General features: G+C 38.5%; 1 protein-coding gene across 1 annotated transcript in view; it reads left to right on the top strand.

Moving 5' to 3' along the window:
- LOC140237454 (PHD finger protein 14-like) overlaps nucleotides 1-26,756 on the top strand; it is a 34,281-nt gene extending 7,525 nt beyond the window's left edge. The window contains exons 3-19 of the mRNA XM_072317380.1: nucleotides 1,489-1,611; nucleotides 2,724-2,923; nucleotides 3,910-3,980; nucleotides 4,521-4,576; nucleotides 5,374-5,483; nucleotides 5,977-6,032; nucleotides 7,589-7,700; nucleotides 8,625-8,719; nucleotides 9,215-9,257; nucleotides 11,275-11,441; nucleotides 12,417-12,664; nucleotides 14,390-14,496; nucleotides 15,291-15,487; nucleotides 17,736-17,867; nucleotides 18,578-18,728; nucleotides 19,531-19,599; nucleotides 25,669-26,756. Of these exons, the coding sequence (XP_072173481.1) occupies nucleotides 1,489-1,611; nucleotides 2,724-2,923; nucleotides 3,910-3,980; nucleotides 4,521-4,576; nucleotides 5,374-5,483; nucleotides 5,977-6,032; nucleotides 7,589-7,700; nucleotides 8,625-8,719; nucleotides 9,215-9,257; nucleotides 11,275-11,441; nucleotides 12,417-12,664; nucleotides 14,390-14,496; nucleotides 15,291-15,487; nucleotides 17,736-17,867; nucleotides 18,578-18,728; nucleotides 19,531-19,599; nucleotides 25,669-25,707 (1,976 nt within the window). The 3' untranslated portion in view covers nucleotides 25,708-26,756. The remainder of the gene's footprint in view (nucleotides 1-1,488; nucleotides 1,612-2,723; nucleotides 2,924-3,909; nucleotides 3,981-4,520; nucleotides 4,577-5,373; nucleotides 5,484-5,976; nucleotides 6,033-7,588; nucleotides 7,701-8,624; nucleotides 8,720-9,214; nucleotides 9,258-11,274; nucleotides 11,442-12,416; nucleotides 12,665-14,389; nucleotides 14,497-15,290; nucleotides 15,488-17,735; nucleotides 17,868-18,577; nucleotides 18,729-19,530; nucleotides 19,600-25,668) is intronic.
- The last annotated feature ends 326 nt before the right edge of the window (nucleotides 26,757-27,082 follow it).

Genomic DNA, 27,082 nt, shown 5'->3' with positions numbered 1-27,082 from the left:
TGATTGCCCTTTATATTTCCATGTATATACTGGGTACTGCATTGACTTTGAGATGCCAATGTGTTGTTTAACTCTCTGCGTGCCATTTTAACTACCTTCCCATAGGTTTGTGTGTGAAATTTGTGCACATTTGACTCATCGGCACAGAAAGAGATAACCCAGTTTGGCCGTCATCAGAGATGTCTCATCTCTGCATCTGCCTCCAAAATGAGTAATGCATATTAAACAAACTTCCATTAGTAAGCTCAGTCAAAGTCAGACTTGGTGCTCTGTGTGAAGGGATCCCATCATGACATGTATTTTGGGTTAAAAAAAAGAAAGAAAGAAGAAGGAAATCTTATTTCTGGATTTTTATGAATGTGTGATAACATCCTCCAAGAACACAGGTAGTGAGGAATGTATCTACACTGTATACTTGGCATGATGATGGCAGATGGTAACAAAATCTAGTAATTACACAATTCTAAATATCAAACCTAGAAGATATACTGTAAAAGATATACTGATATTTTCGCGCTTGGCCGGGTCGGAAGAGTTTCGTGTGTTTTTAATTCCGCGGAATCAAGACATCACGCACAGGCACATATGGCAAGCAAAAATATTCGCGTGCTTTTATTTTCGCGCTAGTTTCTGGTTGCGCGAAATGCGCGAAAATTTGAACACCGAGAAAATTTCCACTTTTACAGTATGACTAATTTGTCCTGGATCTAGTCCGATCCCACCACAGTGCCTAGTGCAGCGTGTGCATATGCAGGCATTCAAAAGCATCGCAGGCTTTGTGATGGCACTAGAGGTGGACAAATTACTCATCTCTGCACTTACATGTCATCATGAAATATTTGTGAAATGGCACCACAGACAGTAAAAATACATGTCTATATCTTTTTTTTTCTAAATTCAAGGGAATTACATGTACTTGTATGTCTCAGTGATGAACAAAACTAATACAAAGTATTGTAAAAAGTCAGAAAAGATAAGAAGTTCTCACATTACATAGTTTGCTGAGAAATGAATACTTGAAATCATCAGATTTTAATTACTGAAAAAACACAGTTGAGACCCATTTTACTAAGTGATGTGTATCTTCATTGACAATATATACAATTGTTTGATATACTGCTCTGTTTTGTTTTGTTTTTGCTTTTTTATGCCTATGTGTTGATATTAGATTTTACATTGATTTCTTCCTTAAGTTTGTTAATATCAAGTGTGACGAGACCAGTAGGCTTTCATATGTGATAACATAAAGCAGGAATCATGAATCTGCATTCCAGCTAAGGTTCCTCAAAGCATCTCCAAAGGATGTGTTGACAGTGAAAGGCATCGGTGTATCGCGCTGAGTGCCAAGTTATTGAACTACTTGTATTATGCCAAAGGAACAATTCTGGTGATATTGCATAGAATGTAGAATTCTTGACAATGTGGGTTGATTTTGTCTCTGTGCTCAGAATAAATATCTGAAAATGCCCGTTCATTCCGAAAATGCAGACCAAAGGGACCCGAAGAAACGCAGAGTGAAGCCTGTCGACCATCGTCTCCTTCAGATCGACTTTGGCCTAAGTGACAGTGACAGTGACAGTGACTTTGAATTTAAAGGTGACCGTGAAAGTGGTAGGTAGCTTAACTCTTTGTGTACCATATTCGCCCGCCCGACTCGGCGGCTTGCCAACCTCACATATTTGGCTTAAATGCAGGCTTGCCAACCTCACATATTTGGCTCAATCGCACAACAGCGCACAAACGTAAAACCGATCATCTAAAGATCCCAACATGTCACAGTACATAGAGCTTGTGATGCATGGTGACGGAATAGCGGTATTTCATAGGGATTCTTTCAATACCATTGATTTAATCTAATTTTCTCTTCAGGATGTGTCTTATAAGAAAAATGCATCCCATACCAATGTGTGATCATGACTAAGAATACAATTTTGCAGTGTGTTTTTAGGTTCTGAATAGTGGCCATTTGCAAGAGAAATAGCCAACTGAAATTTTCTGTACAGTTTTGCATTTCTAATATAAATACTTTCATAAAAGTTGCATGGCTTTGTGAAACATAATGCTTTCCAAAATACACTCATGCATTGTGGTCTCAGAAAAATGTGGCTTATGGGATGGTTACACAGTGGCACACACAGAGGTAGGTGGAAGCGTTTAATCACAGCTATAAAATAGAGCACAAAACTCTTGAGAATGAATTACTGGCTATCAAACATCCTTGTCAACATGCCCTGTCAATTATGCTAGAGTCTTCTTTGATTTTGTGATTTACTTTTTTTTTAGGGGGGGGGGGGGGAGGGGAGACTTAATTTCACTTATTACGTATTTACAAAAGAGAACTGAATGCAAGCAGTATGCAGTATTACTTGTGGTCATTCACTTTGTCGTTGAATACTGTATACGCCGAGTATTTTGTGAGGTTTTTATTTTCATGAATTTTGCAAGTCGGGTGCTATTTATGAAATTAAAGACACATGAAAATAGTAACTCTGATCCCATTATGAATGTGAAACTCACCTACACATTTCTCCGTTCCGTACAGAACTCCATGATTGCAAATTTAACCACTCGTGAAATCGTCAGGATGTCCCGATTTAAGAAAATTTAGACTTGCTAAATAAATGACGTATATATTACTGTAAAACGTAACAGGACAGAGAACACTAAAGGACACAGGAGTGTGTTTGCCCCCTTTGATACCTGCACTACTTTGTTATCAACAGACTCTGGTGGTTCTCACGATGGTGGAGACTTGGGCAGCAGCGACGAGGACCAGTCGGACGAAGATGACAGCAGTGAAGAAGAAGAAGATGATGCGAGCAGTGATACAGACAAGGATTCAACGTACTCAGATAGTGAGCAGAAGTTGACTGTTGGTCAGCTGATTTCAAGAGCAAAAACCAGAAAAGGAGGCACCCAACCGGTATGTGTAATTTCTGCCACTCCCACTTGTCTGACAGCCGGGCTAAAAACCCACAAAATGTATTTAAAGATAATATAAAGTTTTGGTACCTCAAAAGTTTCCCTGAATTTCCCCATTTAGCTATGCATATGGGGCTGCTGGTCGCAGTTAGCTATGCGCATGGGGCTTCTGGTCGCAGTTATCATGCAATAATGGTTTCATACAATACGTGTACAGTACTACCTCGCCGCCATACGGTGGCGAGTCAAACTAACGGCTCTGGTTTGAAACCATTATTGCATGATTACTAAGACATGAGAGCACTTTGGGGTGAGTAAGTCTCACAGTGTTAGTTATATGAAAGGTACTTTAACCTGAAACACAAAATAAGACAAGGAAATTCAGGGAAACTTTTGAGGTACCAAAACTTTATATTATCTTTAATCCTCAAAATGAATTTTCACTTTTTCTACACAGTCTATTAACCTCTAAGCTTTAAAATAATGTATGACTTGTTAAAATTGGACCAGCCTCACTCGTTAAAGAAGTGATTGAAATAAGTGAAAATCACATTGAAAGCAGTGCTTGTCTGACAAATATGGTCCAGAAAAACTGCTAATATCTAGATTTCAGTTTTGTTTTTAAGCTGACATACTTTGACAGTAGGTAGAGAAGAGATTAAGTCTCCCTGGTGAGATAAACGACTGAGAATTTGAGTTGGTCAACCCAAATGACTATTTTGGCCCCCTGCAGAAAATCCTAATCGGTGACTTTTTTTTTTTTTTGGGGGGGGGGGTTTGAGCTGGATAGTCACATAAAATTATTCAGTTCATATTTGAGGGAGGGGTACGAAGGGGAAGAGGTCACAAAAAGGATTGGGAGATCTCTTAGTCTGACATTTGATATGAAATAGAGCAAACCAGCTGTCTGTATCATGTCATATCCAAGGTGATAGAGAAAGTTTTGAGTTGTTTGGTGATAACTGTGTAATGTCCCATCATTTTCAGCCACATTCAGAAGGTCGTTCTCTGGACAAACTGAAGATTGTCATCTGCTCAGTGTGTCTAGGTGAAGTAAGGTAAGATTGCAAAAGTGAAGGCATAGCATTCCTGAGCAAGGTGCTGTGTTATACGAAAGTCCATAGTCAAGGTAGAATCTTCAACATTCCATTTGTAGAATCATTCTTAGCTCTTACTTGAATTGTCTCATTAAAAAAGGCAGTAGGGGAAGTGAAATAGGTTATTTTGATGTCTTTGCTGGTGTTTGTTGTTTGTTAGTCTCTTCATAATATTACCTGTAGAGGTAAAATTGGATTTGGTGAAGTTTTCAAGGTAGGTCAGTTGTGGTTGATGAAACAGGTGATTCATCATTGATACCTTGTAAAAGGGAACAAGATCTGGAGCAAGGATTCAGTAGAAGTATTGTCCAGTCAAGTATTTACATCATCAGTGCTCAGGATTTAGGTACAGGGTATGACTTTATAGTGCCATAATGATTTCTCTTTGAATCTATTTCTTTGCATTTTTCCAGATGCTATTGAACTCGGGGCTCTTTTTTTTTTTTTTTTTTTTGTCTACATTGCTGATTTTGTGTCTGTTTCCTTACATTTTCCCCACAGTGAGGACACAGATGAGATTGTGGAATGTGATATGTGTGGCGTGCCTGTACATGAAGGTAAGATCTGTGCTATAGGGAGTAATAAATGAAATATTTCAGTGTTATCTTTGTGAGCTTTGTGAGACATGGTATCTCCCCTGAATTGACATTAGGGCACATCTGCTTCCTGTAACCAAGAGGTTTAAAGGAGACCTCTGGATGATTTTGAGACTTTTGTATGTGAACAACTATAAATGCTGTATACTGAGTACAGAGTTTCAAAATTTATAGTGATTGGGGTGAGGAATGAGAATGTTTTCAAAATATAACCAATTTGCTATGAACAAGGATGATGACATGGCAGCCTCACCATAAGAATGTATTAATTGGGGCTCAAGGATTCAGAACAAAAGAAAAAAAGCATGCATAGATTTCACACAGGTGAACTTGTTGAGTAAGCAATATTGTTAAATGGAGTTACACTGCTACATTTCTGATATGTTATCAATACTGCTCAGTGTTATTTCTTTAAGATTTTTCAGAGTATTGGTTTAGCTATAAATCTTGTGACTTACATTGTACAATAAGCAATACTGAGTTGAATTTTTAGCATAATTTCTTTGTAGAAAGCACCAAAAAAAAAAACAAAAAAAACACACACACACAACAACAACAAACAAACAAACAAACCTGACAGGTAAACCAACATAATACAGTAACCTCTGGTGAAAATCAGTGCAGCAGTGTTCCCTCAATTTGATTTCTAGTTCTCTTTTCATATGGATGTCTATCTCCTCTAGAGCTGGGCTACTTGTGTGAAAGAAGGATATTAAACATCATTGCTTGGTTTCTCATCTGTGCCTCTCCCTTTATAGGTTGCTATGGTGAACACCAGAGTGATGCAGACTCCACGTCCAGCACTCAGACTGCCAGCTCCACTGAGCCCTGGTTTTGCGACCCCTGCAAGGCTGGCGTGGCAAACCCAGTAAGCATACTTGTGCATCTCGAAAGCCATAAGAGAGAGGAAAGCTTGAAAATGAAGTCTGTCAGTATTAAGTGCCCAATTGAACTCATGTTGATGGTTTGGCAATTGTTTGAAAGTGAAGTAGCAGCATCATTCCTGTGTGTTTCACAAATGTTGAAGTTGGTGAAATGAAATCCAGCCTTCACTGTTTCCTCACAAACTTCAAAAAAGAAAAGAAACAGGAGGAAAAGTTTTAAGCAATATGCAGAACATTACATCTTTGTAGTAGCTTTAAGAATTATCCTTGCACAAAATTTAGATGGTGTACATGAGAAATGATCCTGTTTAGTTCAACCTACATCCCACAGAAGTGGAGAGAACTGCTGTCTGTCCAATGGATACACAACTAATTTGTTAGAAATTGTAGCAGGTGTGTAATTAAATGTCAATGCTTTTTGAGTGTCCATTCCCTTGTGTTTTGTTAAATTTAGAGGTGTTGTTTGTTCAACTGCAGACTTGTGAATTATGCCCGAATCTTGGAGGGATTTTCAAAGAAACTGATGCTGGCAGGTGAGTGCGCAAGACAGCAGTCCATTTTAAGCCATAAATCAGTGCTACGTGTACCTACATGTATCTGTCACTGAAATAAGTTTTCCAGCAATATAGAAACACACCTATGAGTGTTGAGATGTGTGAAGCCTTAACGGCGCACCACATATTCTTTCTTGGGTGTGTATGTGGCCCTGAACAGGGCCTACCTACTCCTGATTTGGTGTTCTTACCATATTCAAGAGAATGGTCTGAATGATAAGAAATGCCTACTGAAATGTCAGGAGTGGGCAGTCCCTTTTCAGGGCCACATATATACCCAAGGAAGAATGAATGGTGCACCTTTAAGCGTTCTAGTACTAAATGTTATACCACCGCGAAACCTCCAAAGATTTTATGTGTGAGGCTATTCTAATCCTTGTTCACAGGCAAGTTCAACGGCAAGTTCAGTGCACTTCTGTCCATCCACCAATTGGCACAACAGAACTCGTCACATCAAAAACATGGCATTGTTGTAGCACACTAAATCTATACCAGTTCAGTTGTTCTGCTTGTCAACAGTATATTTTCTGCACACATGACTCCAAGAGAGATACAAGTAGACAATAAACAGTAAACATGTTGCCTAAGCGAGCCATTTTCCCTCGATCAGAGCCACTAAGTATTGCCCATTTGTTTCTACTTTTATTTATGAAGATTATTGAGATGGTGGAAAATATCAAATCAGGTGTTTTTCGTAAAAAACAGCTTCTCACAAGACGACAAACCCTAATTCAGGAGATGAATTATGCTGTAAGTGGTTAGCTTGTTTTCTAGTAATGTATTGGTATACATGTCACTCAATGGTGAATACCAGGTAGTATGCTGTATAAGAGTAATGTACGCTTCCATTAGAATGAACACAGTTGATACGAAATTCTTGTTACAAGAAAATCAAAGTCCAGGGCCCAAAATTATTATCTGCTTGTATATATCTTTATACATTGTACAGTTTGGTTATGTCGAAATTTGGATATCGATAGTAAAAGAAAACAGCTGTTCCCAAGGACTTTACTATAATAGGAGTACACTGTATGTGGATTCAAGAAGTAGATTAGGTAGGTCTTGTGGCCTTAACCTTGACAACTGTTCAACTGACCAAAAAAAAAAGAAAAAGAAAAAGAAATATGTTTCTGCAGATTTGTCATTTCATTTTGCTTAGAGTCACCAGTGTGTCATGGCCTGAAAGAACAAGGGGTACACACATGAGCCCTTCTTACTATTTTTTTTTTTTTTTTTTTAAGCTGTCAGTTCAATTTATGTGTTCCCAGGTAAATACAACCAAGATGTAAGGGTTCTCCATTTTTCTGTAGGAATCTGGTATGACCAATCGTACATAATGCAAAGAAAAGCATTTTTGGTCCCGCACATCCCTGCAATACGCATTTAGGTTATATTTGTTGTTGTACAGTTGTCCTCTGTTGTAATAGCCTTTATGGTTACATTTTTGTATCAGAATGTTACATTTTGATTTTTGTTTTAGAAATGGATTTGGAGTAAGTGTAATGAAAACTGATGATGTTTTCCCACTTATGTAGATGGGTGCATGTTGTGTGTGCCCTGTATGTCCCAGGAGTGGCGTTTGCTGATGTTGCCAAGCTTCGTTGGGTAACCCTGTCAGAAATGGCGCCTGCCAAATGGGGAGCCAAGGTAGGTAACCTTTGCTGGCATCACTTTCTCTTCTAATTTTTTTTTTTCTTGTATTCAGTATTAAAAGTGCATTTGTCTCGTATTTGAATGCGAAAAGCAGAACTAGATAGACCTAAATCAAAACAAAACAGGAAAGTACGGGAGGTAGCACAGTTATTAGTATGCCTTATCATGTTTAAGAAGAAACAATTTTAGTGCTCAAATTTCTTGTTTTCATCTTGTTTCTTTGGGTTTTTTTTTTTGTTCCATTGTCATTATGTCCCTTATTTCTTGGATGCATAATCTCTGCTAATAAATTGTTGGTTTTTTTTTGTTTTTGTTTTTGTTTTTTTCAGCATTGTGCAAAATCAAATACACACCTGCACAGAATACTCGACCACCCAAAACACTTTAGATATTGTGGCCTTTGATTATGGAAATCCAGTCCTCAGAAAATATGGAATTACCCACTGTGCCATACAAAGCCATTAATGGATATTTCAGGGACTTGACATGAAGTTGTGTCTTTCTATATTTCTTCCCACTTTGTCTCTTGACTGTGTAGGTCTTGGAGTACTGTAAGCACAGATATTTTCGCTGCACATTAATTTTTTGCATATTTGGCTTTACTTTGTCAAGCTTGAATTCTAAATCCAGCAAAGATATCTTAATAACAGTTTTCTCTGCACATTTTCCATGGGTTGACAGTTGCACAGCAGGAATTCAAGAACCCGCTAACGTGTTAATCCGCTTCAGGTCACGAAAAATTAATCATGCGAGAATATCAGTGTTTACAGTAAATGAATTTACATCTTCGTAATGGCAGAGTTTTGGCCCATGAAATCAAGTTATCAGTTTCTACACAGAGACAAACAATTTCAACTGGGAATTGATGGAATTATTGAACATATGCCCTCGCATTTTCTATTGCCATGCATCCAACAGGCCTGTAGCTACTGTGAAGACGACCGTTTTAGTCAAACAGGCATCTGTATAGGATGTGATGCGGGAATGTGCAGAAACTATTTCCACGTCACATGGTGAGTGCTCGTGTGGAGCGGACTTTCATTGCCTGCTGATTTCTTAATTTTTGCTTCCGTAATAGTGTGGATTTTATTGTTAGGATGAGTAAAGTGAATTATGATTGTATGTTCAAGAGCATTCAGTGTGGCATCTGGACGAGAAAATAAAGACTGTATAGATCCCTTGCTATTTTGTAGTACATTCGAAAAAAAAAAAAATCATATTTGTAATTTGTTGCCGTTTTTCTTTACCAAGTGTATTTTCCTTTGTCTAGGCATAGGTTACTAGAGAAATGGTAGGCGGATTACACCTTGTCAACACAGTTCCATGAAACTTAAGATACATTGTATGCCAAGGTGGTAGAATCCTAACTGGTCATCTAAAGAAGTTGCCATGGCGATCTTGTGTCAAGTCACCAGACTATCCTGAGCATGGATGTCATTCAGCTTTGTCATTCACTCCATTGTTTTCTCTGTTTTTTTGGTTTTTTTTGGTTGTTTTTTTCTTGTCAGTGGCCAGAGGGAAGGACTGCTGTCAGAGGCTTCTCCAGATGAGGTGGGTTTTACCCTTAATGTGCCCTAACACATAGCTTAACCCGTTGAAGATGAGTCCTGAGTATGCTTGGGCAGGTGTCTATAGATGGGAAATGTGTGTTGTAGCAAAATCAGCCTGTCCTCAATTGGTTAACTTGTCAAGCTTTTTCATCAGTGTCCAGTAATCCATCCAAACTTGACCAAGTTGTGAAGTTAGCTACGTAATCTACTGGAGCGTAGCGATGTTCCAGAGTTCAACAGGAAGGCCAGGGTTGTCACAATAGAAAATTAGGGGAGTAGGTGATCTCTGTTTGTGGACAACTAGTTTCCAGACACCTGGGCCAGTTGGTGAACAAAGCACTGTGAGCATTAACAAACATCTTCTCACCAAAAAACTGTTAATAAAAAACTTGAGTGAAGCACTGTCAGTCAGTATCCGATGAGTAGGCGACTGCTTGTTTCACAAACAATTCATAAAAGGTTGCTATGGCAACAACTCTTGCTGCTAATGCAAGTGTCACACCAATGAAATCCAATGGCTGTTGCTATTTGATGATGCCATTCCAGGAAGAGTTGAAGAGTTTGTTCGCAAAAACTGATAAGTCCTTTCATTTAAATCACAATTTTTCATAACACTCTGTTAGAGTAGAACGCGAATGATGTGGAGATCATATATGAATGTCAATTAGCTACATAATAGAAGGTTTAATTTTTAGAAATCTACACAAAGAGGAAAATTTGAAATTTTGTACTTTTCAGTGTGTTTTACTGCAAAAACCGATAAGTCCACTTCTCGTTTTGTTGCAAAAGGCGATAAGTCCACTTCACGTTTTGTTGCAAAAGCCAATAAGTCCACCGTTCGCGGTATGAAATCTGTGCTTTGCAAGTCTTCTCAAGTTTTAGCAGTGCTCATGAAGTTTAGCTCACACACATAGGTTTTGGGATAGAGATGAGCAAGACATTTGGTGATGGCATATTATGGTCATAAGTCACGAAATAGCTTTTGGTAATCGAGGTACTTCCGCATTTTTCAAGTGATGATCATGAAATTTGGTGCGAACATTGGCCTTTGATAAATGTGCAAGTCACATTCTTTTATGGCTCAAAAACTGCATTGCCATGGTAACAGCATATTATGGCGATTGATCGGGAAAATATTAGGGATCGAAAAAGTTCCTCACTTTTTCAAGCAAAATGCTTACGAAGCTTGGCGCACAAATATTAGTGTCAGGATGAAGACATGCAAGCCTTTCTTCGAATGTGTAGGAAACTGCGTTGCCATGGTTAACACATTATGGTAATATGTAAATGGCATATTATGGCAATAAATAGGGAAAATATTGTGGATTGTGCATCAGCCTGCATGCTTAAAACGAAGTCTGTGTCGTGCGTGTATGTAGTCCTACATAGTTACTGTACAGCATGCACAACACATCGTAATCAATGAAATCACCTGACACATGTACGACATGCTGATTGGTTAGTGTAGACTTATCGACTTTTGCAACAAAACGAGAAGTGGACTTTTCGGTTTTTGTGGCAAAACACTAATTCTAGACTGAAATAATCCGAGTTATATTGCATTTTGTTATAAACTTATTATATCTTCAGATTGGTCCCACAATTCCCTTAAATTACAGTATATGTTGACTGATTTTCATGAAAAATGGACGTATCGGTTTTTGTGAACAAACTCTTCAGTTGTTGTCCTAACTTCTTTTATGGAATGGGATTCTGGAGAGCTAAATGTGACATCAGAACATCCAATTTGTATGGCTCTGATAGCTCAGAGATTATATTGCTGTTAGCCTTGACCAATCGCACATGAGCTGATTTTAACATTAAAAATGTTTTTATCAAAAAAGAAGGAACAACAGAACAGGAGAATCAATGGCTACTTATTACAAGACCCACTGTGATATAAAAAGTGAGTGAAGTATAGATGGGTTTACCTGCCACAACAGACAGAAATGCACTTGTTCAAAGCATTCTTGAACTAAAAATGGTCTGCTCTGTGGTCAATTTATTCACCTCAACAGGACATTGCTGACCCCTTCTATGCGTACTGCAAGTTACACGTGGAGAAGGCAATCCGGCGCAAGAAGCGCCAGAACTGGCTGGCCATGCAGACCAACCAGAAGCCGGCCACTCACATCAACCAGCTCCTCTCTGCCCTGGAGGACAGGGTGCATGCCAAGTACCTCAGGTGTGTCATGAGATTATCCAAGCTTTATGGTCGTTGTCATGGTAGTCTCTGTTTGTGTGTATTTGAAGGGAGGGGAAAGGGTTAAAGGCATTATTTACCATTTGCAGGTGCAAAAACCCAGCTTTAGTGCTTCAAAATAGTTTCGAAGTGCGAGTTAGGATTAGAAACAATTAATGTGAAAATGTTAATCAGCATAGTCAAAGTTAAGTATTTTTTAATATACAAAATGTGAACCAAAGTTATGATAAAATTGTTTCTAGACAAAGCTGGCCACAGTTATGGTTTAGTGAGAAAAATAGTGATATCCCCATGTATTTTAGGCTTTATTGCAAACTTTTTATATGGTAGGATGTTTTGTGATACAGCTAACCTACACATGATGCATCAAAAGTGATAACTTCAACATTTTTTTTTTTTTTAAATCACTGCTCCCAATGGTAATGATAATTGAAAAATGAATGGAAGGTCTCAGGCAAATTCATATCTCATAAGTACATGTTGTTCCTTATCTCTCTCTCACTCACACACACCTTAAAAAAGAAAAAAAAAAGAAAGCAAAAAACAAAACCAAAACAAGATCTGAAACCCCTTCTCAACAAAAATGTTACCATCCCTGTATTAAAACAAGTTTTGTATTTGGAAGAAAGCCATGAATCACAATGCTAAATTTGTTTTCTGCTTCTAAGAATATAGTCAGATATGCATGTTACATGCATGATGAAAGAGTCATTACATAGTGTACATTGAATAACATATCCTTAATGAGACTTTTATCCAAACTTAATGTAGATTGAAGAAATAGGTTCAAATAAGTAGGGAAGGATGAGGCTTGGGAGATAAATAACTTACATCGAATAGTAGGGTTTCTACTGTAGGCTTGTAAGCAATGTCACTCCCAAGAGTGTACATTTATATTCATTCACCCACAAGACATCCCATGGGTCAATGCACAATTCTTGCCTGTTCTCCGTGCAGGTACCAAGACAAGTACAGAGCCATGCGTCGCCTCAAGCCCGACCCCTGGATCCCTCCGGAGAAGGTGCCTCGGGCTCTGACCACCAGCGCCTCAGCCTGTCGCCGCCTCATGCGCAAGGCCGAGCTGATGGGCTTCACCGTGGACAGCATGCGGGTGGCCAGCACCAGGCACAAGGAGAGGCAGGACGTGAGCCGAAAGTGGCACATCCCGCCGGCCTTCTCCGCCGAGTTTGTCAACTACTGCATAGGTCAGCTGCTAGATGATGTAGTAAAGTGCACTCTCAATATAACAAACATGGCTGTAACAAAATTCTTATCACAACAAAGTACCTCGGATCCCAAAATTGTCATCTGTATATCGTAACAAAGAAAATGAGATTCCAACGAAATTAGCAAAAAGAATGGGATTCCAACAAAAATAGGAATACAGTGGGTTTCCATCCCAATGGATTCCATTTTCTTTTCTCAATTTTTCACTTATGAATTACATATATTTCTTGTCATTTTCCCATTGTTTCCATTTTTTCATACAGTTTACTGTTAGGCTATGTAGAAATTTCAATACAACAAAAGAAAACAGTTGGTCTGGAGGAATTCATTATAATGGAAGTGCACTGGATTAGCTCTTTCTTGGATATCAGACAGTTTGGAGAGCTGTAATGTGTTCTCTTTTTATGTGAAGCTTGTACAGTATGGACTGTAAGAATTAGTGGGAGCAAGTGGTGATAAGTCACATCTATCAGTTGTGTGATTGCTGGTGTGTAGGTACATGGTCAAGAATTCAGTGTGCATATACCGGTCTTATTTGTATTGACTTGTTTTCATTTATAAAACAGTGACAAAAATAGTCTGCGATGTTACAATAAAAGGGTTCTTGGAAATGTAAAGACATCCCACCCATCCCCCCCCCAAAAAAAAAAGTATATATATATCTAGCTTTAATTTGTGTGTTATCTTTTTGTATTTAAACCTGTTCGAGGACGAGTCCCGAGTATACTTGGGCAGGTGTCTATGGGAAATGCATGTTGCAGCAAAATCGTTATGTCTTCAATGGGATAAAGGCGACCTTCAGGCTAAAGACAACTTACCTTTATCTTTTCTTTTTTGTTGTTGTTGCTTTAAAAACACATACCAATGTAATATCTGTAACATAGCTTTGATTTCTACAATGACTAAAACAAATAAAGGATTTTTGGTGTTTACAGGATGTTATCCAGTATGTAATGTCCCTATGCACCTTTTCTATGTGCATTTTCATGATGCTCTTAATCAAATGATTGTTGCCTTTGAATTATCGGGTTTATGAAATCGATACTATTAAGGGGTCTTTTGCTGCAAGATGCAAATTTTAATGGCTGTGCATGAACAACATACCTTTTCAGATGCAGAGTACAAAGAAAGGTTTAGGCTTCCCTCTTCCCCTCATTTTTCCAGCCTGTGGATCTCATCCATGCATATAAATAGATGAAAACATGGAATATGATGAGGGCACCATATTGGCAGACAATGCACATTGCTGATTTTGTTGAATACTAAGCATATTTGGCTGTGCTAACAAACTGATGTCCAATACAACATGTAGGACTGCTAGCAGTCCATTTAACCTTCCAATTTCACATGGCTATGTGCTAAGTTCAAAGTCAAAATTTTGAATTACTGTTTGAAATCTATAAATTTCTTTTAACTTGTATTCATGGACCTCATTACTTTGGTACCAGATTTTATAATACACTGTAGTGTAAAATCATGACTCATAAAAAGGTTACTTGAGTGAGTATGATTACCTTTGAGTCATATACTTTCAGCGAGACTGTTTTCATATAGTGCCTAAAAGCATTTGCCTGCAGCTCAGTCTATTTGAGTCTTGTTTTGCATCTGTGAAGTGCATGTCATGACCTGTTGCATATGCTTTAGGAAAGATTGAAGTAGGATAAATCATTAACTTCTACCACCATCATTTGACCTGCCCCCAGACCGAGATGAGAGAATGAAGACGTTGAAGACGAAGCTGAACGACCTCATGAAGCAGAGCAACGAGCTACAAGCTCAGGAGGGACGTCTCCGCCGAAAGTATGATGAGGTGAGAGAGTCTGGCACAAGACTTCATTGGAATCATCTTTGGTTGACTTGGTCTGAGTCAGTGATAAGCTCATATATGTGAACGCTTGCAGATGGATTGCCCATGATAAGACTGCTCATCTCACCTGCGTCCATTCCATTCATTCTGTTGCATAGTTTTGATTCATGCTGTATGTCATCAGTTGCCTGCTTATTTAAACAATGCATTTTTTTTTTCGTTATTTACTTTGAGTGACAACTTTGTGGCTTTCCAGTTGCATCTGGATATTTTTACAGAGTGTCAATCCCTTGCTTTCCTCACAAAGTCACAAATGTTACTTTATTATGATTAAGACACTGTATATTTCTTTCATAAAGTATATTATACATCAAGCTATTAAATAGGGTTATCATAAGTTTGTAATAACAACTATTCCAGGAAGCATTGTTATGGTGGCTAAATTATTTATGACAAAAAGTGGCATGAATAATGTTTTTTTTTTTTTTTTTTATGTCCAGACCAAAAGCAGGAAAACAGAATATTCTGAAAACACATGGCTGTCCTGTTTGCCTAAAGGGAATGACTTCCTCTATGTTTTTTACACCTTTGACATTTATCAACACTGTGTACACTTAATACTTCCTCTTCAAGCATGGGTTTTACTCCAGTAATTTAAATTCTTATTATATACAAATATTTTTTGTCTGTAGGTATCCATATCTTTGCAAGTCTTTGTAGACGTGTACCGTTGTATCATCCTTTCACTTCTTTGATATGTCTTTCTCATTCACCCATCACACTGTTCGTCCACGTAGCTCTCCTCAGAAGTTGGGAAGCAGCGGCTGCTTCAGTCCGAGAATCGAAGCAGCATAGAAGCCATCTGGAAGGCCCTGAGCTGCGTGGCGGGCAAGAAGCTGAAGCTGCCCAGCGTGCTCAGCCCGCCCCGCATCAGGAAGACGCCCAGCAAGAAGGAGGAGAAGGAGGAGATCAAGTCCCCCACTGTCATTCATCTGTAAGTCTTCTCCCAGAGTTACCCACATGTTCAAAGACCCACATGTTCATTCACATGTTTGAAGTCCCACCCCCACCAGTGAGCCTTCAGTGAGCCATACTGAAAGATTAGAGGCATCCTGCAAAATGCTACAAAATATATTTTGTGTTATCATTCATGAAAGTAACTCACATTTAGCGTGTAGCGTTCCTACCCTTGGAGGCACTGGAAATGGGTTTGGTGGCAGCAAGCGTTATGGGAGTATAATTAAAAGATAGTGTGCGACTTCTACTTAACATTTGGCGAGCAGCTACACACTGCCAAGAGGTGGAGGGATGGATGACTGTCGAGTCAGGGATTGTGTCCTTGTCGTCCAGTCTGTGTCTTGGGTTTGTCTGTCACTCTCTGTCTCTATTTTGCCCTCCAGGTGAACTTTCCATGCGTGCTTGTTGGTGTGTGTGTGCACATTTGTTAAGGGGTCGTGCTGTCCGTCAGCCTGTGTTGGCACATATGCCGTTTACCGGGATGTACGGCCATATGGCCAAGCTCATACTATAGTGTATACACAGCTGTGCATCAGTTGTAATGCTGCGCCGGTATTGGCTTGTATTTTCATGGTGGCAGATATATCATTACTTACCATATACCTGGTGGGAGAAATGTAATTGTCATCCGTACAACCAAACCGAGCGCGGAGCACAGAGTTCAACCTGTCTAACTACAAGCATCCAGAGCCAGTCAGTGGTCAAGAGTATAGTAGATGGACTTGGCATCAAAGTGTTGCATGGCCCACATTTGACCTAAAGTGCTAACCATGGTGTATGGTGAAAAACCATGCAGTAAAATGGTGAATTCATTATACTTGGTATGTATTTAATGTGTTTGCTTGCAAAACCATGATAGCGTGCAATACATTTCTTCAACCTTTGTACCGCTCTATTTTCATCGTCATTTACTAAAGGTGCAATACAGGATATTTGACTGCACAAACACAAACTGTCCCTCAGATTCAACATCTCATGACAAAGACTTCCTCACCATTTGCTGTTGTTTGCCTGCAAAGCCCCCACAATACAATTTCAACCCGTTATGTGCCCAGGTACTTGCCAAGTTAATTGGAACAGCATTCAGTAATTCCCCAAACTTAAAGGGACTGTACAGTACTGGCTGAGGTAGGGATTCATGTTTTGAACATTCCTAAGTGAGATAATGAAAAGCCTCTTATGAAATATGAAAGAGCATGTAATTTTAAGAAGGATTCAATGTTTATTTGATGAAAATTGGTTTTCAAATGGCTGAGATATCCAAAAAAGTGCTAATAATAAAAGGCGACATGCCACAACTTTATTAGGATCTCCTTATTTCACCTTGTTTTGAGAAAGTGAAGATTTTGCTTTTAACATTTTTCGAGATATTCAGAAACCACTCTATGAGATGTCAAAGAGCATGCAGTTCTAAAGGGTATCAAAAGTTTATTCGATGAAAATCTGTTTTGACATGGCTGAGATATCCAAAAACAAGGTGAAACAAAGAGATCCTAATAAAGTTGTGGCATTTCGCCTTTTTTTTAGCACTTTTTTGGATATCTCAGCCATTCGAAAACCAATTTTCATCAAATAAACATTGAATCCTTCTTAAAATTACATGCTCTTTCATGTTTCATAAGAGGCTTTTCATTATCTCACTTAGGAATGTTCAAAACATGAATCCCTACCTCAACCAGTAATGTACAGTCCCTTTAACAACTGTTGGTTGTAAAGGTTGCAAACTCACTCAAGTGTAGCAATGTGCCTCAGTCTATCAGGAAGGCCATAGTGACACAATAGGGATTACAGGGATTGGGTAATCTCTTTTACTTGACATTTATAGTTCCTAGACATTTGTGCTAGTTTGGGAACAAAGCATACTAATAACTATAGTGATAATGCCAACAGGACAATAGAAAATCTTTAACAGTGCAAAATTAATAAAGCTGTGGTTTCTATCCCCTTAAATGCTTTGTGCATGACAGCTTGGTATATTTAGAAACCATTATTTTCAGTATCAAACATGCACACATGCAGTTTTAGCAGTAATGTGTGAGTGTATGCTGTAGGGCATAATATTTTGCATGCAGTCCTGGGACAGCTAATTAGTCATATGAAGCTTTGGTCCCCCTGAATTATCTTTTACATATTGACATTGTGCAGCTGATCAGAGAAACAGAGGCACAAGAATTGCATTATATGTTTGTCTCATTTTTTACCTTATTTTTTTTTTCTTCTGACAGATGTGGCATATGTGAGCAGTCACATGACCAGCACCTGCTTGTGTTGTGCGACATCTGCAAGAAATATTACCACATGGGTTGCCTTGATCCACCGCTCACGCGTTTGCCCAAGAAGTCAGCCTTCAGTGTTTGGTGAGTGCCTGGTGTGCTAAATGGTGAGAGATGGGGAGAAGCAACTCAGATTTCATGAACTGATTTTGAAGTCATGCAGCTGTTCAGCAAAATGAGTGAGAAAAGTGGATGGGGATCCTCTTTTTTGGCCAAACTGAGTAACAGTGAATGCTTCTTTCATTATGAGGATTTGAAACAAGGAATTTTTTTTTCTTCATGGGGAAAGAAGCTTGAATTTCATGATTGTACTGTGAGAATAAGTCTATTTACTGTATTTAATGTTAGACACTTTAATCAAATTTCCTTTCTACCAGGGTCTGTGGGAACTTTTCACTATGTAACAGCAAAAAGTGGCAGAGAATCCCTTTGAAATGGTAGGAAGCGAAAAATGCTCTTCACAGATGAATTAGATAATTGTCAGGGTGCTACAAGTACCACTAGTCATTTGTCATGGACAACTAAAACTCACCATTGGGCAAGTGAAATGAATGGACACTTGCCTGCATAGAGTAGTGGGCCTTTCCCATTATACCAGTACAGTCAAGTGGCAGAAAAGAATGTTTTGTTATACCCTGATTGCACATCTCATGATAGGTAGGAATTTTATGTAAATTCATGGCCACGGAAGAAAGGTCTTGTTCAAATCGATGCCGATTGTGGATTAGGCTGCTAGAAGAGAGCTGGTGCGTACTGTATTTTGCTAAAGCATGTCGATCTTACTCTCATTGTAGGCAATGCTCCGAATGTGTGAGTAGCAGCAGCAGCGACGAAGGAGCCACCGAGAACCCCAGGGAAGTGGAGGAGGAGCCGCGTCGCAAACGGCGCATCATCAAAGAGCCCCTCAAATTCACGACACAGTTCCCAGACTTCCCTGTCAAGAAGGTGAGAAAGACCATCACACCTGCAACCCCCCCTTGAGGGTACTTCTAGGTCATGATGTCTAGCGTTTGAGTGTGAAAGTGGAACAGCACAGGATATCATATTCACCTAAGAGTCCTTCCTCTTCCCAGTCCAAACTAAAAGTTGTGCTGTGGAATATTTAGCTTCATTGTATCTGTCGGAAAAGCGGAAAAGCGGAAATACGTGGCCCCCCAAATTAGTTGGGTACTAATATTATGATAGTTAAACAGGATTGTGTGTTATTTTACTTCTTAACCTCAAACTCTATTCATTTTTGAGAATGCCAGTATGTGATTGAGGTCAGGGTCATGGTTAATTCATAATAGTTTGCAATTTGATGGAATATATGATAATTTTGACTCAAAACTAGCACAAATGTTCATTATGCAGTCATTGAGACTATTTTGAATGGGATGTTTTACAGGTCAAGTTTGAAACTCAGGGTCAAATTTACATGATTATGATAATGAGGTGGCACCAAAAATGTGACAAGAAAATTAATGAAACTGGGCGAAAATGAGTGATTGAATAAAATAAAAAAGACTCTGCATGTAAAGTTGTTTCAGCATAACTTTGTGACAGGCAGCCATCCAGGTAGATATGAAGTATACTGCAGAACGACACGCAGGCTACTTGGGGGGGGGGGGGGGGGGAGAAGAAAAGATGGGTCTCGACCAAGGCAGACATTCCAAATGAGTGGTTTAAATGAATGTAAGTGCATCATCAATTATTTCCTGCAAGCAGCGATTGAAATATTGAGACTGATGTTTGTCATTTCTTGCAGGTTATAAAAGGCAGGGGAAAGGGAAAAGGTAGAGCACCCATTAAGAGGAAGCTGGACACAAGTGACCAGGTATTTAACCTTCAAGCACCTATATGTTCCTAGCAATGTCATTGCCTACTTTTATACCGAAAAAACCCAAACATTTGACAATATTAGTGGAGATTCAGGTAGTCCAAGGATATTTTGAACAAGGCAAGTAAACACTCCTTTCTGTGCACTCACAGCCCACACACATACATATACAAACAAACAGACACAAGGGGTTGGCGGCAGGTTGGTTAAGTTCTTGAAGAGTGAACTTTACTATATCTAACTGAAGAGCAATTATAACTATATTTGAACTTCAAATTCCACCCCTCCCCACACACCTCCACTTCCACAGTGACAGTACAATACACAAAATGGTACACTCTAATTTTGTGAGTCACCTTTGAGTGATGAAAATAATGTGTGATTATAATAAAAACACAAAAACAGCAATGCGCAAAAATATCAATTTAAGACTCTTGCAACCCCAAAAATAACATGTGAAAAAGTCTGATCGGTGGCAATTTGGGAAAATATCTGCATGTGAAAATTTCGGCTGATACAGTCGTACTACCCTTGTAAGGGATGTTTTTGGTGTAAGCCCAGTGTGGATGTTGTTGCAATCATGATCTATTTTCAGTTCTGTATTGAGAGGCATGTATGGAACATCGCTAGTCTGAAGTGTGCAGTGTAATACATTTTCATGCAATGATTAGAATGTGTTCATATTACCGTTACATCAAATGCACTTGCTTATATGGTACGCATTTACTGTGTCATCTGGTGGTACTTGAATACCAGCAATGCTAGACCTGTGTGTTTCCAGTATAATGAAGTCATAGAAGTATGCAAATTGTTCACTGATATCGCTTACAGAGACGAAAGAAGCATAATATGATACAGTGATATTGCCTCGAGGGAGATAGCAGTTTGCAACCGATGCAATGCGGTCGTTTTTGTTTTGTTTTATTTTTGCATTGTTTCAGTGTATGAATTGCCCTGTCTTTTGAGAGCGCAGGATGATACTCTTCATTCATGGCAGATATGTTGTTATTATTATTAGATTGTCTATGTATTTGTATCAACATATTATGAAAATCTATTAATTGGATGTGCCCTAGCAGTTAGTTGCCGATATCTTATTGACTGATATTGATAGGTTAGATACTGTAGGACAAACACAGTAGTAGTAGCCTTTCATTCGAATCCATGGACAAAGGGAGAACAAATGAATAACAAGGCTTGCCTTTTTCCAACAATTTAACAAGGCAGAGTTGGTATCGATATGTGAATGAAGACGGAAATTTGATTTGGATGAAAGCTTAGGCAGGCTTGAGCTCCAGACAAGGAACTTGGTTCTACAGGAGTATTTCCCGGGCAATCTCTTAAGCCTACTGTATGATTGAGTCTGATGCAACCAACGTCATCGTGAATGAGTAGTTAGGTCTATGAATAGTGATTGGGGAAAGGAATTTTGATGGTGGAGACACACTTTTCCAGTGCCTGAGATCGTAAAGTGGTCGTGTAATACTTTTCTGATATCTGTAGTCTATGCTGTTCCCTAACGTCCCTGGTATGTGTGTGGACTCAGCGTTGATTTCAATGTCGGATCTTATCTGTGATACAGTGCACTCCCGTTACAACAAACACGGTTATAACAAAATTCTGTTTACAGCGAAATAAAAATTTAGGCCGCAGCATTATCGGCTCTATGTTTTTTATTGTTTATTTGTTTGGTTATAATGAAATTTCGATTTAACAAAATAAAACTGCCGGTCCCGAAGACTCAGTTTGTACTTGTCACTTGTCATGATACAAAGGGGGAAGGGGGAGGGGCAATGCCTGTATGAGTTTGTAAATGATGACTCTGGCAGTTCTTGAAATATATTATGCCTAGCTAATTGATTTTTGATGTTACTTAGTCTTTTTGTCCACGAGGAGACTGCAAAATACAAGCTTAGCTTTTTAGCATGTGTCCTCCATTTCCTACAACTTTAGTTTCAATTCAGTTTTCCTTGTTTACTTTGCTTTTGTGATGCGTAGTATTGTCACCTTCACATATTTTTCTTTGTTACTACATTGCATTGATGTTGTGTTGTTTTGTGTATGAAAATGTTGTTGGATATGAAATAAATGAAATGAAATGAAATGAAATGAAATGAAATGAAATGAAATGAAATGAAATGAAATGAAATGAAATGAAAGAGAGCAAGTAGTAGCAAGTACAGTAAAACGAGGAATGTTTGTGTGCATTTTAATTGTTCAAATTTCGCAAGCTCCAGAATTCGTGAAATTGAAAAAATCTACATGAAAGTTCTTGCCTACACAATATGCATTGGACACCCGTGGCAATTTGCGAAAATTTCATGCTGCGACAAAGGCCGTCGGCTTAAATTCATGAAATTTTCATTCAGCGAATATATCGTGTTTTGCTGTAGTAGTCAGGTGGAAAAGACTGGAAGTTGAGAGAGAAAGTGAGAAGAGAGAGAAACAAAGAAGAGAGATGGGGAGAAAAAAAAATTGATGTTTTAATTTGATGATAGTTTAGCCAACATGTATGTAATATACATGTATAATGATTGCCTGTTTGTAAGTCTGGTGGAACCTGCAGTAATATTTTCCCTTTCATATTCTATGACAAAAAGACCACATTTTCCTTTCTCCTGTGTCGATTCAATATGGATTAGCAATTCATTTTGGACAGGGAGGGACTTTTCTATTATAGAGTGGGCAGACTCCAGACTCTGCTTTTCGAATTGCATGGCTTACTCCTCATATCTGGCCTAGTTTTTTGAGATTACAGCAAGTACCCTTGATGGGTGTATCACCACCTCATAATCTTCAAATCAAGAGCTAGATATCATCATATCTCCCGTGTTCTATGCATGGTAAAGTCTGCTCAAGACTCCAGGTGATGTAGGATGAATATCTAGTCCTTAAATCCTGTGTGAAAGACTAGAAATTATTAATTCCTCGGGTTTGGCCAATCTCTGTCAGGATTTAGATACTCAATCATCACCCAAATTCTTTGAATATAGAATTTAATTTATGCTCGTTCATATCTAGTAAAGAAGCATTCTTGTCGCTGCTGATACAGTAAAAACTATACCCGAGTTTACAATCAGTATAGCAGACATGCAATTTCTTTTACAATGAAGTTGTAGTTTATGCATCTGTTGGTACATGAGTTGCTCTGTAATTACTTTACGATCATATTGATAGTGTGAGTGTGTAAGGGAATTGGTGATTGCCTTGTTTGTGTGAAAATTAATGGAGGTTATTGCTAGAATAGTAGTTACTTGTTCATGGAGTTGTGCTGAATGTGCTTAAGTGGTTATCTCATTGGGATGGAGACTAGCTGGATACTTGGTGGTGGTTTGAGTCTCCTTAGTTTTGGAGATGTCTCTGCCGTTTGGAAGGTGTCATTGTGACCTCTCTGCGACCTCTGGAGGAATAGATTATAACCTGAGTTTTAGACATCTCTGAAGTCACCATGGAGTCGCCTTCTGGGTGAGAGGGCTAGCTTTTTCTTATGCCTCTGCCACGAAGTGTCCATGGAGGCATTATTTGTCTTCACACTATCCAGGACGGCAAAGTGACATATGCCCTTGAGATTCTTTTTCTTGTGTGTAGTATCTAATTATCTTTTTAATGTTTGAATTTTATCAAGTTATGGGATGAGGATTTCTTGGATGAGGATTTCTTGTCACCCTGATGGCAAGTGATCCAGCAAAACTTGGAACCACTTACCTATTTCATTTTCTTGCAGGTGTTTCCAGGCAGACCTCCTAAAGGGGGTATCTCACTGAGCGGCGAACGTTTGCGAACGTAGCGAATTTGGGAATTCGCCAGGGTTCGTAAACGGTTGCAAAAGGTTCATTAACATTCGCAAGAAAGTTCGCAAACGGTTTTTATTGTCGGAAACAGTTTTTCTTGTCGCAAAGAAATTTTGAACATGTTCAAAATTTCTTTGCGAACCTTTGCGAATTTGTATTTTCGCTAACAGTTGCAAACATTCGCAAACATTCGCGAAACACTCGTAAGAATTCGCAAATGGTCGTAATACGGTGTCGCTAACATTTTTATATGATTCGCCACTGCTAGCGAACAAGTAACCACATGGTTCCTATATAAAAGCTTCTGAAACAGACAAGGTTCCACTCTAAGAAAGTTCTTGAAGCTCTTGACATCTCCATCATGATTGTAATTGCTTCAAAAGCTTTTCATATTGACTAAAGTCTGTCCTCTGCAACAAGCGCTCTCTGACTCTCTTTCTTTTCTTCCTTTCTTGTTTTTCTTTATTTTATTTCTCTTATGCTGCACAACTCTCTAAAAAATGTTCACTCTTGAAGGAGTGAATTACAGAAAAGAGTGAGTTTTGAGTGAAATTGGAATAAATTTTGAGTGAAAATATCTATTTTCACTCATTCATAACATTTTTATATGATTCGCCACTGCTAGCGAACAAGTAACCACATGGTTCCTATAAAAAAGCTTCTGAAACAGACAAGGTTCCACTCTAAGAAAGTTCTTGAAGCTCTTGACATCTCCATCATGATTGTAATTGCTTCAAAAGCTTTTCATATTGACTAAAGTCTGTCCTCTGCAACAAGCGCTCTCTGACTCTCTTTCTTTTCTTCTTCCTTTCTTGTTTTTCTTTATTTTATTTCTCTTATGCTGCACAACTCTCTAAAAAATGTTCACTCTTGAAGGAGTGAATTACAGAAAAGAGTGAGTTTTGAGTGAAATTGGAATAAATTTTGAGTGAAAATATCTATTTTCACTCATTTTGGAGTGACCTCAGGGATCACTCGAAAATCTTGGAGTGATCCCTGAGGTCACTAAAAAATGAGTGAAAATGAACATTTTCACTCCAAAATCACTCTAATTTCACTTGAAACTCACTCTTTTCTGTTATTCACTTCTTCAAGAGTGAACATTTTCACTCTTTCTTTTTTAGAGAGAATATAGCTGTAGCAGCAGCCTGGCAAAGCAGCTCTTCAAGGATAGCAACACCTTGAGCCTCTTCTTTGCAGAAAATTTATTTCCATATCCTGGAAATCCATCTTGAACGGTTGTCACAAGAGATCTGAATTCAGTGGAAGGTTTTATGTCGTTTTATGGGTATTACTATACACAATCGCCTGGTACTTTTCTAGGTCCAAGAACATTCGCAAAATTGTCGCAAAGGATTTGCAAACAGTTGCTAATATTTGCAAAACTGTCGCTAACATTTGCAAAATTGTCGCTAACATTTGCAAAATTGTCGCTAACATTTGCTAACATTCGCTAATAGTTGCCACCTGTGTTCGCAAACACTTTCGCAAACATTCGCTAAAGTGTTGCTAATTGTCGCTAAACATCGCTAAAAGTCGCTAACTGTCGCTAATGGCAGAAGCGAACTTTGATTTTTCGCAAACATTCGTCAGAAAAGTTGGCGAATCTCAAATTCGCTACGTTCGCAAACGTTCGCAAATGTTCGCCGCTCAGTGAGATACCAGCTTTATGATATGTGTGATTCATAAAGGGAAGAGGAGGCACAGGCAAATGAAGCTGAATTGTCTAGTCTGTCTTTGTATATCAGAATCAGGGGTGACAATATGGTGGAGTTGTTGTGCATACCATGTGTTTTGTTCGCGAAAATGAATGGAGCTTTTGGCAGAATTTGTGTACTTGAAGAGTTGTGCTAAATATGCTTTTAATGGCATTTCCAGTGTGAAGTTTTATTCTTTTTTATTATTATTATTTACCATATGCAAAGGTCAGAAATTAACAGCTTAAAGCAGTTCTCTGGTAGTGACAAGCTTCTCCGCAAGGGAGGGAGTGTAGCAGTGGAATAAAATGTGGTGTAAGATATAATATGTAATTGCAGTGGACTCCCATTACAATAAAGTCCTCAGGAATGGCAAATTTTCTTTCGTTATATCGAAATTTCATTATAACTGCACAAATGTACAATAAAAAAACATAGAGTGGATAATGTTGCAGCCTGAATTTTTACTTCGTTGTAACCGGAATATCAATATAACCGTGTTCGTTATCAACGGGAGTGCACTATATGTGTTTTTCTTTAATCAATTTTGTATGTTGCTTTGAACAATTCATTCACAGACACCTCCAGCCACCAGGAAGGGAAGGAAATCAAGATGAAAATGACCTTGCTGCCGAGGACCGGATGAGAAATCAAAGTCAAATTGTGTATTGTACACTCTGCGATAGATACTGTGTTCGAAATTTTGTGTTTGAGGAAACTCATTATTTTCACCTGTAGAAATAACTTTGCACCTGTATGTCAAGTTATTGACATGGTGTGTTCTCCCTGCAGAGGGCATACATGTAGTCTTACTGTTCCTTCATCTGTACAGCCTCTGTGTAAACGTATCTTCTGAGAATGTACCATTCCAGTCTGTACAGAGAAGTACACTGTACTTGCAGGGAGAAGTGTGCACAGCTGGTATACTTCTGCATGCCTAGACCAACCCTGTGATGTGGACAACTCGCATCTCAAAAGAAGACGGTTTATGAAGAGAATAGCAAACTCAATTACAATCAAAAGCCATGGAATTCAAAGCTACTAATATTCAACAAGGATACATGCATGAATTGCAAGTGTTACTTTAGTGTGTTAGCAGCATGTGAATATGGACTCGGCTCCACCAATTCCAGCAACTGTGTTTAAAAGGCCGTCCCTTTAAAGGTAGGGGATACCTTTTACAGACCTCCCAAAATGCAGCAAAACATTAAATATGAACCTCAGGGGACTTGTTTAGGCCACTGCTGAGAAATTTGGAAGTCAACAGTTATCTACAATTTGAATAATGCACAAAACTCAACTACTCAGTAGTTCTGTGTGTCAGCCACACTTAAGCCTTTTTGTTGCAGTCTTCTGTATCTTTTATCTATAAACACAAATCTAAAAGTATAAGAGCTGATGTAATAACATATAGAGTGTGTGGCAAGAATGTATATTGATGAACTTTCTTCACAAAATATACATGATGGACACACATGCAGTGCATGGGTCTGCAAAGGTAGCCTAGTACTGTACTGGAATTTACGGTGAGCCCCGAAAAAAATTCAATTCAAAATCTAACGGTCAATAGAAATGTACTAAATGTTACCTTCCACTTTCAATACTTTATGGGAGTTTCTAAAATGATACTCTCTTCAACATACCACTGTATTAATACAACTCTTCATTTGAGGCATGCAAATGGGATTCCCTACCTTTAAATAGAGTGAAAATTGTCATGAATAGATTCACCTGTTTTGTCAGTTTTAATCTCGTTCTCGTTTAGTCTTCTGTGTTCTTCTCTCTCTCTCTCTTGCACCCATCTCTCTTTTGTATTTCTCTTTTTTTTTCTGTTACAATGTCATTTCTCTTCTATGTCTTCTTGTGTGTATGATGATTTCTTGGTTAACTGTTTCTAGCCATAGACAATTTTGTCAGTTTATTGGTAGATTTGTGTCTTTCTCTCTCTTTTTGATTGTCAAAATTATGGTTTGCATAAGGCTATGCAAGTAG

Source organism: Diadema setosum, chromosome 14 (genome assembly GCF_964275005.1).
Source record: "Diadema setosum chromosome 14, eeDiaSeto1, whole genome shotgun sequence".
NCBI classification, from domain to species: domain Eukaryota; kingdom Metazoa; phylum Echinodermata; class Echinoidea; order Diadematoida; family Diadematidae; genus Diadema; species Diadema setosum.
This window is presented reverse-complemented; position numbering and strand designations above follow the sequence as displayed.